At 40.1% G+C, this 12742-nt stretch overlaps 1 protein-coding gene across 1 annotated transcript in view; it reads left to right on the top strand.

Annotated features, from left to right (window-relative positions):
* PDE11A (phosphodiesterase 11A) overlaps positions 1-12742 on the top strand; it is a 441211-nt gene that overhangs the window by 228519 nt on the left and 199950 nt on the right. The window contains exons 8-9 of the mRNA XM_004701714.1: positions 7787-7854; positions 9118-9210. Coding sequence (XP_004701771.1) covers positions 7787-7854; positions 9118-9210 — 161 coding nt within the window. The remainder of the gene's footprint in view (positions 1-7786; positions 7855-9117; positions 9211-12742) is intronic.

Here is a 12742-nt window from a genome sequence, read left to right as displayed (position 1 = left end):
TCCTGAGGGGGGGTTATCTGTCCTGGATTCTGTGTGTCTAGAGCTCTTATCTGTACCAGTGTACATGCTCTGGTCTAGCCAGATTTGTAAGATAAAATTGGGGTTGTGATAGTGGGGGGAGGAAGCATTAAAGAACTAGAGGAATGTTGTGTGTTTCATCAGTGCTATACTGTACCATGGCTGGTTCGTCCCTTCCTTGTGTCCCTTCTCTGAGGGGATGTCCAATTGTCTACAGATGGGCTTTGGATCTTCCTTCTGACCCTCCTCATTCACAATGATATGATTGTTTGTTTGGGGTCTTCTGATGCCTAATATCTGATCCTGCCAACACCTGATGTTCATACAGGCTGGTGTGCTTCTTCCATGTGTGTTTTGTTGCTTCCCTGCTAGATGGCTGCTTCAAACCTTTAAGTCCCCAGACAATATATCTTCTAATAGCCAGGCACCATCATCTTTCTTCACCACTTTTGCTTAATCACCCATTTTGACTTCAGCGATTATGTTAGGAAGGTGAACATCACAGAATGCCAGATTATTAGAACAAAGTGTTCTTGCATTGAGGGAGGACTTGAGTAGAGGCCCAATGTCCACCTGCTACTTTGATACTTAACATATAAATAGAAGTACATAGACCTATGTATTTAACATATAAATATAAGCACATAGACCTATATCCCTATCATTATATATTAATATATTTATATTATACATGCCTATATAGATTGCTTGTGTCTCCTTGAAGTTTTCGATACATTTTAGACGTTAGACCATTTCAGATACATGATAGCCAAACATTTTCTCCCAGTCTGCACATTATCTTCTCACTCTTCTGGAGAAGCCTTTTGATGAGCACATCCATTCGGGCTGGAGTCAGTTCCAGCTCACAGCATCCCTGTAGGAAAGAGTAGACTAGAACTGGTCCATGGTATCTCTGCCACGGTGTGCCTCCTCTTTCTGTCACAGACAGCTTGAGGATTTGAACAACTAACTTTCTGTTAGCAGCCCAATGCCAAGTTTCCTTTAGATACGCATATGTCATCAATTTTTTAGAAGGTTCCTTGTATATAGTTCCTCTTCCGATGTTTGTACCTCTTTAGTTGTATTTGTATGAGGTATTTTGCAGTCATATATTAGGATCCCTACAGTTGTGAGACTGTCTCATATACGTTGGGTATGTTATTAGGAGGGACAAATTTCAGGAGAAGGATACCATGCTTGGTAAAGCAAAGGGCCAGTGGATACAGGGGAAAATCTGAATGAGATTGATTGACACGGTGGCTGCAGTGAAGGTTGAAACAGGAACAGCTGTGAGACCAGCACAAGAGCAGACAGTCTTTCATGCTGTTGCACAGAGGGCCAGAATTGTCTCCGTGGCACCTGACAACAGCAAGTGTCTCCCTTGTGTTTCTTTCAGTTTATGTAGCTTTAGGGTTTATGTTTGGGCTCTGGTCCATTTTGAGTTTGTTTTTCTGTACGGTGTGAAGTATGTATCTTGTGTCATTTTTCTCCAGTTACGTGCCAATTTTGCCAATACCATTTGTTAGATCTTCTTCTTCATTTAGTGGCAGTTGGCCTTTAGTCATGTAAAACTGTACGTAAGTGGATACACTGACATCTGGATTTCTGTATATTTGCATCTGGATGTATTTACATCTCAATTCTGATTCATTGGTCTGTCTGTCGTGATGACAGTACATTCCACCACATTCATGGATAAATCTGTGGCATTGGAGAAGCATCCTCTGTCAAACATAAATATGCACATACATCATATATGTATGTTTATGGGTATGGCCCCACTCTACCTCCCCTCTCCATTCAACCTGCATATCTAGCTATATATCCACTTGTAGATATCTATAATTACAGGATTGTGTAATTTAACATATTTAACACAATTACAGTATTTAACAATACGTGTGACAGTTGGTTTTAACTCTTGAAAACCTGCCAGTGTGTCTCCTCTGCCTTCATTCAAGGTTTGTTGACCTCCCTATTGTTGTAGATTGCCTTTGATATACTGATTTTTTTCTTTTTGGAGCATGCTGTTCAACTCTGGTGACTAGAATGTTGTTTAAAATTTCAGTCTGCGGGGTGTTCTTGATATGTTTACGATGTCAAGTTGGTTGACGGTGGCATTGAAACCTTCTGTATGTTTGTTGAGTTTCTCTAGTTGTTCTAGCTTCACCAGAAGTAATGTTTTGAAGTCTACTATTATTGTGGAGCTATTTTTTCTGTTAATGTTGTTAGTTTGCTTCATGAATTTTGAGCCCTGTAATTGGGTACATATTTATTTATTATGATTATAATCTCTTTGTGGATTGAATCTTTAATTTTTATATCATGCCCTTCCTTATTTTTTTATGGTGAATTTTCTCATACTGTTTACTTTACCAGAGATGAGTATTGCTGTTCCTGCTCTTTTGGGGTTATAGTTCGGTTGATTTTTCCATGCTTTGGATTTTAGTTTATCTACGTCTTTGTGTCTGAGATGCATCTCGTGTGGCCCTCTTATTGATGGGTCATGTTTTGAAAATCTATTCTGACACTTTCTGTCACTTAACTGGTGCACTTAAGTCGCTTGCTTTCATCCCGATTATTCGTAGCTTGGCGTTCGTGCTGTCATTTTGTTGTTTGTGGGGACGGAGGGCGGCGTGTGATGAGTTATTTGTTCTGCTTAATTTTCTGTACCGGCTTCTCTTTGTGAATATTCTTTTCATTTCTTTTTCTGTGTTGATTTTGTGTTTGCTGATTTTTAATGGTTATTTCCTTTTTCATTTTGCTGAGTAGCTTTGCTAACTTTCTTTTTGTTTACTCTGAAATGCACTTCTCTATCCCCAAGTTTAAATAGTCGTTGCTTTCCTTGACATTCCTTGGCTAGTAGTATTTCCTTGACATCTTCTTCATGTGAAAGTTCTGTAACTACATCATTTATCCCCACTTTCTGCTTTGCTGCTCTTGTCATTTACAGATTAAGGTCTCTGTTTCTCTGCTTTAGTCTTTTAGCCTTGTTTTATTTTTGAAAATGACTTGTTTGGGTTGATATCTGTCTGATATTGTCCTGGATCCAACATCAGGTTGTTATTGATTCTCAATTGAAAGGATTCCCTTCAATATGTCTTTAAAAGTTGGTTTGATTTTTATAAACTCCCTAATTTCTATTTATCTGAATGTTCTCATTTGGCCATTGTATTTGACAGACAATTTTTCTGGATATATAATTCTTTTGATTATATTTTTCTATTACGGTTATATATATATATATTTCATTCCACTGTTATCTTGCCTGTATAATTTCTAGCAAGTTATCAGAGCTCAGTCTTACTGGTTCCCTCTTTGTAGCTGACTTTTCATTTTCCAAGCTGCTCTCAGCATTCTTTCTTTGTCTTTGATTTTTGTGAGCTGGATTGGGACAAGTCTTGGTGGCTTTCCCATAGAATTTCCCATGGAATTAATTCAGTTTCTTTTATGAATATCTTCTTGTCTTTCATGAAACTCAAATCTTTGCTAGCAAATCTTTAAATATTCCCTCTGTTGGTTTTAATTTTTTGTTTGTTTTCCTCCTACTGTGCTGAAATTCTAATAATTTGTCATTTTATTCTGACTAGAATCCCCTATAATTCTTTAGGGCTTCTTGATTTTTTTCTTCATTTTTTCCCCCCTCAAACTAATTGGTGTGAAGGCATTTGTCCTCTATTTCATTGACACAATCTTCCATTGACTGAATTTTGCTCCTGTATCCTTGTATTGAGTTGTCCATTTCTGAAATTTCATTGTTTATCTTTTGGATTTCAAGTTGCTATTTTTGTATGATTTTGTCTAATGATTTTGTCATTTTATTCTTGTTTTGTTTTCCTGAAGCCTTTAATTGCTTCTTCTGTGTTTCCTTGGGATTTACCTGTGTTTTCCTTAATCTCTTGGAGAACCATACATATTAGTCTTTTGACTTATTTATCAAGTAGTTCATCACCATTCCTTCCTTTGGAAGTTTTTCTGGCTCTTTATTTTGGTAACTTGCTGGAGAAATCTTGTCCTGCTTCTTTATGTTGTCTTCAAAGCATTAAGATGTTCTTTTATTTATTTTTTGCATGTTTGCTTGCTGCATCCTGAATTTTTTTACTTACTTGCTTTTGATAGCCACATAGGTGAGACCTGCATGCTACTCTGGTCCCTAGGCTGGCTACACAGGAGCTATCACCAACTGTCTCCAGAGGGGAGAGCAGCAGCTGGGGGTGGGGTGGGGGTGGGGGCGGGGAGGTGATCTCTCTTCACAGGACGACTAAGAATGTAGCTGGTATTGCTCATGAAGTGATGCATCTGTCCAGCCATTTACCCAGGCATGAGCGCAGGGAGGTTTCTCACTAGTTGCTGAGTTAGATCTTGTGTGTGATGCAGGGAGGTATAACCACGAGTCCTCTGGTCCCCAGAGCAGAGGGTTGTGAATAGGAAGCACCACTGGTCTGCACGTCAGTGGCTGAGTATAAGAGTAGCTGCTGGCAGTTCTCAGACACCTGATGCCCATGGCCTGGTAGAGCAGTAGGCACCATCAATTCTTGGGACCCCAAATCAGATGCCTTGGGCATAAGAGTGGGAGCTACTACTCTATGTGGCCCTGCCACCAGTAACCAGGCAGAGGCCAACACCACTGATCTGTGGGTCTCTTGTGTAAGTGGCAGGGTGGTGGTGGGTGCTACAGGTTGCAATTGTGTGTGGATGGATAGATGAAAGGATGAGTGAAGAGGTGGACAACACCATTCTGTGGACTCTGGCTCAAGTAGCAGGGTGGTGGTAGGTGCTACTGGATTGCAATTGTGTGTGGATAGATGAAAGGAGGTCACTGTAAGTCTGGAACCTTTAGGCTGGGAGAATACAGTAGATGAGGTGAATGTACTCACCTTTCACAAGGCAGGGAGCACTCTGGTACAGAGTTAGTTGCTCCTGCTCTGCTGAACCAGGTCATGGGAACTTTGGTTGTTGACAATGCTTACTTTGTCTCAATATGACTCAATTTGTCACACTATGCAGGTTCGGCTGACAGTGAACTGGTAATCCCTAATTCTCCATGCCCATTGTTTTTATTCACTCTCTCCTTATACTTGGCATTGCTCAATTCCGTAGCCTTGCCTTTGATGCTCAGGATTCTGAAGCATCATCTATACCCAACTCACTTGTTTTGTAAGGTGTCTGTTGTAAAAAGAATATGATGAGGGATCTGACTGTTCAGCCATCTTGGACTTCCCCCCAATACCAGGTCTCTTAAATATGTTCAGGACTCATTAGCATATGTCTCTTACACCTGTATAATCTCTTAAGTGCAGACTTAATCAACATTAATCAGACAAACAAAGATGTAGTACGTACAAAGGGCCAATACATTTTGCAGATGGCGGTGATAACAGAAATCAACCAATAGAACGTTTTCATCTTACCTTGAAAATTACGGAGAGAGAGGGGGAAAGAGAGAGAGAGAGAGAGAGAGAGAGAGAGAGAGAGAGAGAGAGAAGAGAGATTACTTGTCCAGAATCACAAAGTGAATTAATGGCAGGGGCAGAACTAGAACTTGGACCTTGTGACTCCTAGTGCAATTTTTTCTCACTATATATACAGTGAACCCTCGCCACTTCGCGCTTCGACTTCCGCGGCTTCACTCTATCACGGTTTTTGCATAACAGCGCATGCTCTGTCATTACTGCCACTAATTGGCTCACACTGTACACGCTTGATGCCATAAATAATATAATAAATAATAAATGATAATTGTAACATCCAAAATGTTTTACTGTATTTTCCCTTTTTCCTTTAATAAATTGGGTAATATGAGTGTAATGGTGACTAAAGGGTGTTTTTTCATGTCCTCTATGCTCTAACTACGAAAATATTTGATTTACAAATAAGGAATCCTACTTCACGGAATTTCATTTATCACGGTAGGATCTAGAACCGATTAACCGCGATAAACGAGGGTTCACTGTATATACATTTTCCTCTATGCTTTTGATGAAAAAAAGATGAACCCGTATTGGACATACACCGAACATGCATCTTCTTGTCTGAACAGTTCTCAAATACACCATTCTTTTCCCAAGATAGAGGAAGAGGGGGCCAAAGCAGCTTCCAGCTTTTCTCTTCCTTTCTTCCCCTTCCCCTTTTCTTAAAAACTCGGGCAGGAGAATATGAAACCTAAGAAAGAGACCTAGGCAGGGAAAGTTTGGTGGATCAAATGGAGAAGTCATGAAAGATGGAGGTACTGGTAAGAAGTAGTTGAAACACAGTGAACATATGTTTGTTAGGTATCATCGAATCGATTCTGACCCACAGTGATCATAAGCACAGCAGAATGAAACAGCGCTTGGTCTCACGCCTTCCTCACAGCGGTTGTTAGGGTTGAGCCCATGGTTGCGGGCATTTTTCAATCCAGCTCTTGGAGGGCCTCGCTCTTGTGGGCTGACCTTCTACTTCAGCAAGCTGAATGTCCTTTTCCAGGGACTGGTGTCTCCTGAAAACATGCCCTACATTATTAGCCTCTGTCTCGTTATCCTTGATCCTACAGAGCACTGGGGCTGTAGATCTTCCAAGGCAGATTTGCTGGAAGTTCATATCAAATATATCACATTAATTATATCGTCTTTGAACACTTTGTAAACTTTGTCAATGTTTTAGAGACATTCAAAGTATGTCTCACTTAATCTTCATAAAACCTTCTGAGACAGTAGCTATTTTAATCTCCATTGTACAGATAAAGAATTTCCATGGTAAGAAAGTTGATAAAGGTAACACAGCTGATGATAGAGTTGAAATATGAAATTATCTGTCTGTTTAGCACCAGTGTGTTTTCTTAATCATTCTTCCATACTGTCTCTCAAGCATTGTGCTGAGAAAAAGAAATCATCTATCGATATTCCACTGTGTGTGTGTGTGTGTGTGTTCTGAGGATACACACACAGGAGCTTCAAAAAGTTCATGGAAAAATTACATAATCTTCTGTTGTAGTTGTTAATGGCTATGGAATCATGGTGAACTTTTGACAAATGGTGAACTTATGTAAAACAGAATTAATAATTGCCTAATCCTATGCCATCCTAATAGGGATGTGACTCTCATTTAAGAGTTTTGGTGCCATAGTGGGTTATGTGCTGGGCTGTTAATAACAAGGTCAGCAGTTCAAACCCACCACAGGAGAAATATGAGACTTGATGCTCCAACAAAGGCTTAAAGCCTCAGGAAACCAAAGGGGCAGTTCTGCTCTGCCCGGTAGGGTGGCTTCTGTGAGCTCGAATTGACTTGATGGCACAGAGCTTTTGTTCTCCTCTTGTTGCACCATCTGCATAATCTTCAGTATGCTTGAGCTCAATGTTGCAACCACTAAGCCATACGTATGCAGTCAGTTATACGTATGTTTTAGATATATGTGTATATTCAGTTATATATATGTTCAATTACATAGCTTCAGTTTTACATTATTCAATTATATATTTTATCTCTAACTTGTATATATATTTACTATATATGAAGCTATTTCATAGTTATATTGCATAGCGATCTCGAAAACTATTTTTAGGAATCCCATTGATACCTGGTAGAACACCAGGCTTGAGTCAATCCACAGACTACAGAGCTACACTTCACATTAACTCTCATGAAATTGGCAGGCACTAGAGAGGCCAGAATGTAAACTGAGTGTCTGCAATCATGTCGAGGAGCCATAGAGCTTGCTGCGACATGCTATATTGTAGTAATACGATGTACAATACCAAAAATGACCACATGCCCCAAACTTTACCCACAGGGGTGGCTCAAGTGTTAAATAGACTGGATGGGAAGCCTTTTGACGATGCAGACCAGCGACTTTTTGAGGTAAGAAAATAAAGCCATGGTTGAGTCATCAGGAGTCTCCTTGTTGCAGGTTGCTCAAATGTGGCTAACCCCATGTAATACTGTTATGCCTAAGTGGTGTGAGAACATCTGAAGAAAGATCTCATGTGTACATTGACACCCATGTAAAATCTGAATCCCACCCCCCACTAGTTAGTTTTCAATCATTGGTTATTTCTATCCTAATTTTAATACAGAGTTAAATTCCACCCTCTGGTCTTCAAAGTGTTATTGTCTTATCCTTGTCTTGTTTGCTCCTGTTCAAAGTTGTGAGGCTCCTTGACAGCCCTCAGGGCACCTTTCTTTTGTGTACAAGCTTCCATTTACTCCAGTCAGGAGGCTCAGGTGAGCCCTGGTGGCCTAACTGCCATCCATTCCTCCAGGAGAAAGATGAGACCATCTACTCTCACCATGATTACAAGCTCAGAAGCCCACAAGGGCAGACCTACTCTGTCCTATAGGGTTGAGATGAGTCAGAATCCCCTCAAAGACATTGAGAGTTGAGTCATCCCTCCACGAGGAGAGAGAACATGCCTGTTGTCTGAGGCACCTTTGTGTGGGTTTGAACCATCAACCTTTTGGTTAGTAGTCTGATGCTAAACTATATGCATCACCCAGGGATTCCTCAAGCCTAAGGAACAGGCTTCCATCAAGACGTCAAAATCCGTTTCCCTACTTAAGAATACCTCCAAGTTTCTTTCTTAAAAAACAAACAAACCCATTGCTGTCTAACCCATTATAACCGCGGACCTATCAGTGATCAGCCAAGCACTTAACCACGGTGCCACCAGCACTCCAGCTTGTCTGTTAGATGACTCCAAATCAGTACTCCTTCCCCTTCACATGTTGTAGTAGGGCTACATTCACCTGGCTTCTTTACCAGGTGAATTTTATAGTCTAACTACTGAACAAGTTGTTTGGGCTAAGTAAAATGCAGTTACCAAATCAGTTCACAATCTATAGGAATTAACACATTGAAAGGGGTTTTTAAGCACATTTTTAATGCATAAAATAGTTTCATAATAACAACATTAAACTAACCATTTTTTCATGTGCAATGTGAGCTATAAAGTTGTTACATGATAATAGTAATTAAAAACTTTAATGAGTATACTTCCCCAAAGCCCACCTCTGTAAAATAAAATCATCTGTTCAGACCCATCCCTGATGACTCTCTACTTACTCTCATACTTTGGATTTTGCTGATGAGTTGTTGTTTTAATTTGTGGACTTTCTCTTTCATAGGCTTTTGTCATCTTTTGTGGCCTCGGCATCAACAACACAATTATGTATGACCAAGTAAAGAAGTCTTGGGCCAAGCAGTCTGTGGCTCTTGACGTAAGTTTGGTGTTTATGTCAGATTCCTATTGCTTTTAAGTCTGCTGTTGGAGGACTCGTTTTACAATTTTTAATTACATGTTTTCAAAGTTTTCTCCATCGTGTTTCTTAACAATTGGATTCAAATTTGACAAACGCTAGAGACTCGTTGTAGAAAAGATATATAAATATGTGTGCACACTTTTGCATCTGATGTCCAGGGGCTTTAGAAATTCCTTGAAGCAGGACCCTGGATGGGTCCAGATCTAAATTTGGTTAGATATAGATTTTAAAGCTTAAGTTTTATTAAAGAGCAGTGATCCCAAAACAATGCATATGGTGTAAAAATATACTATTAACTTAGATTGGGTTTTAAAATATATTATTAACTTAGATTTGAAAATGGATGTGTTCTGGAAATACACAATTTTTCTTAACAGGGGAAAACTTCACTCTGAAGATACGACACAGAGTCTTAGGAGCTACTTCTGTCATTATCTAGCTGCCTCCACACCACACCACGCCATACCACGCCACACCACGCCACACACACAAATATCACTGGGAACTCTGACCTTGGGGGAGGGGGTGTTGATTTTTGAGTTTTTTATTTTCTCCTGCTACTATTTCAAAGATCTTTTATCAAAACCGTGATAAACTGGGGGAGAAAACAAGCTGTTGGGTAAACCGAAGCACCTAGGATTCGGGAAAATAAGAACTGTTTTGAGAACTTAGTACATCTGAACCCTAGGTGTTGGAAAGGAGAAAAATTCAAAGCAAAACAAAGAACCCTCACTGACAGCGAGTTCATGCCGACTTCTAGCAGCTCTAAAGGATAGAGCAGAAATGCCCCTGTGAGTTCCCGAGACTGCGACTCTTTACACGAATAGAAAGCCCTATGCTTCCCCTTCAGAGTGGCTGCTGGTTTCAAACTGTTGACCTTTAGGATAGCAGCCCTTTCTACTCTTTTAAAAAGAGTTACAGTCTCAGAAACTCCCAGGGGCTGTTCTTCCCTATCCCATAGGGTCACTATGAGTCAGTATTGACTCAATTGCAGCGTGTTTGAGGGGTTTTTAGGGATTTTTTTAAAGTTTCTTTTTTTGTTGTTGTTTTATTTTATTATTTTTTTAAAAATCATTTTATTAGGGGCTCATACAACTCTTAACACAATCCATAAATACATCAATTGTGTAAAGCACATTTGTACATTCATTGCCCTCATCATTCTCAATAGATTTGCTCTCCACCTAAGCCCCTGGCATCAGCTCCTCATTTACCCCCCTCCCCACTCCCTCATGAGCCCTTGATAATTTATAAATTATTATTTTGTCATATCTTACACTGTCAGACGTCTGTCTCCCTTCACCCACTTTTCTGTCGTCCATCTCCCAGGGAGGAGGTTATATGTAGATCCTTTTAATCAGTTCTCCCTTTCCACCCCACCCTCCAACCACCCTCCCAGTATCACCACTCACACCACTGGTCCTGAAGGGATCATCCACCCTGGATTCCCTGTTTCCAGTTCCTATCTGTACCAGGGTACATCCTCTGGTCTAGCAAGATTGGTAAGGTAGAATTGGGAACATGATAGTGGGGGGAGGGGAGGAGGAAGTATTTAGGAACTAGAGGAAAGTTGTATGTTTCATCATTGCTACACTGCACCCTGACTGGCTTGTCTCCTCCCCAAGACCCTTCTGTAAGGGGATGTCCAGTGGCCTACAAATGGGCTTTGGGTTTCCACTCAGCATTCTCCCTCATTCACAATGATTTAATTTTTTTTGTTCTTTGATGCCTGATACCTCATCCCTTCGACACCTCGTGATCACACAGGCTGATGTGCTTCTTCCATATGGGCTTTGTTGCTTCTGAACTAGATGGCCGCCTGTTTACCTTCAAGCCTTTAAGACCCCAGATGCTATATCTTTTGATAACTGGGCACCATCAGCTTTCTTCACCACATTAGCTTATGCACCATCTGTCTTTAGCGATCGTATCTGGGAGGTAAGCACCCAATGCTATGATTTTTCATTCTTTGATGTCATACACGATCCCTTTGACACCTCATGATCACGCAAACTGGTGTGCTTCTTCCATGTGGGCTTTGTTGCTTCTGAGCTAGATAGCTGCTTATTTGCCTTCAAACCTTTAAGACCCCAGATGCTATATATTTTAATAGCCAGGCTCCATCATCTTTCTTCACCACATTTGCTTATGCACCCGTTTTGACTTCAGCAATTGTGGCTATATAATATGTACTAAAGTCATTTAAAGCAAGCCCTCCTATTGTGTCCTTCGTCTTGAGGAGTTCTCTGCTAAATCTGGGCTTCTTCCCTCTCCATTAGTAATCAGTTATTAATCAGTTTTTCCATTTCTTTGAATAAAGATGAGGGTAATTGTATCAGGATTGCATTAAACTTATATAGTGCCTTTGGCAGAACTGACATCTTTACTATATTGAGTCTTCCAATCCACGAGCATGAGATATTCTTCCACTTGTTGAGGTCACTCTTGGTTTCTTGTAATAGTGTTCTGTAGTTTTCCTCATATAGATCTTTTATTCTTTTAGTCAGGTATATCCCTAGCTATTTCAATCTGTGCTTGGCTGTTGTGAAGGGTACCACCTTTTTGATCTCCTCTTCTGTGGTCTTATCTGATGTGCACAGCAGTCTGATGGACTTCTGTTTGTTGATCTTGTATCCTGCCACTCTTCAAAATTCCTCTATTGCTTCCAGTACTCCCCTTGTGGAGCTTTTGGGATTTTTCCACATATAAAATCGTATCATCTGCAAATAACGATAGTTGCACCTCTTCCTTCCCCAGGCAAATACCTTTGATGTCTTTTCCTTGCCTTATGCTGTTAGCTAAAACCTCCAGTATAGTGTTAAATAAGAGTAGGGACAAGAGGCATCCTTGTCTGGTCCCTTTTTTCAGTGGGATTGTGTTCATCTTTTCTCCATTGACTACCACATTGGCTGTTGGTTTTTCATATATAGCTTGTATTGTCTTGAGGAATTTACCTTCCATTCCTATCTTCTCGAGTGTCTTAAACAGGAATTGGTGTTGAATGTTCACGAATGGTTTTTCTACATCTATCGATATTGTCATGTGGTTCTTATAGTTTTTCATGTCAATGTGGTGAATGATACTAATGGTCTTTTGTATGTTGAACCATCCCTGCATCCCTGGTATGAATTCCACTTGGTCATGGTGAATTATTTGTTTCATATACTTTTGTATTTTGTTAAGGATTATTCCATCGATGTTCATTAGGAATATTGGTCTGTAGTTCTCAATTCTTATGGGATCCTTGCCCTGTTTTGGTATCAGAGTTATACTAGCTTCATAGAAGGAGTTTGGGAGTTTGCCATCTTTTTCTATGTTCTGGAAGAGTTTGTGTAGGAATGATGTCAGTTCTTCCCTGAATGCTTGGTAGAATTCTCCTGTGAAGCTATCTGGTCCACAGGATTTTTTTGTTGGTAATCCCTTGATAACCTTGTCTATTTCTTCTATTGCTAGGGGTCTCTTGAGATTCTTGACATCCATTGGGGATAGT

The sequence above is a fragment of the Echinops telfairi genome, unplaced genomic scaffold (genome assembly GCF_000313985.2).
Source record: "Echinops telfairi isolate 266 unplaced genomic scaffold, ASM31398v2 ScPeMD7_3;HRSCAF=10, whole genome shotgun sequence".
Classification (NCBI taxonomy): domain Eukaryota; kingdom Metazoa; phylum Chordata; class Mammalia; order Afrosoricida; family Tenrecidae; genus Echinops; species Echinops telfairi.
The sequence above is the reverse complement of the archived record's forward strand: the minus strand, read 5'-3'. Positions and strand labels throughout refer to the sequence as shown.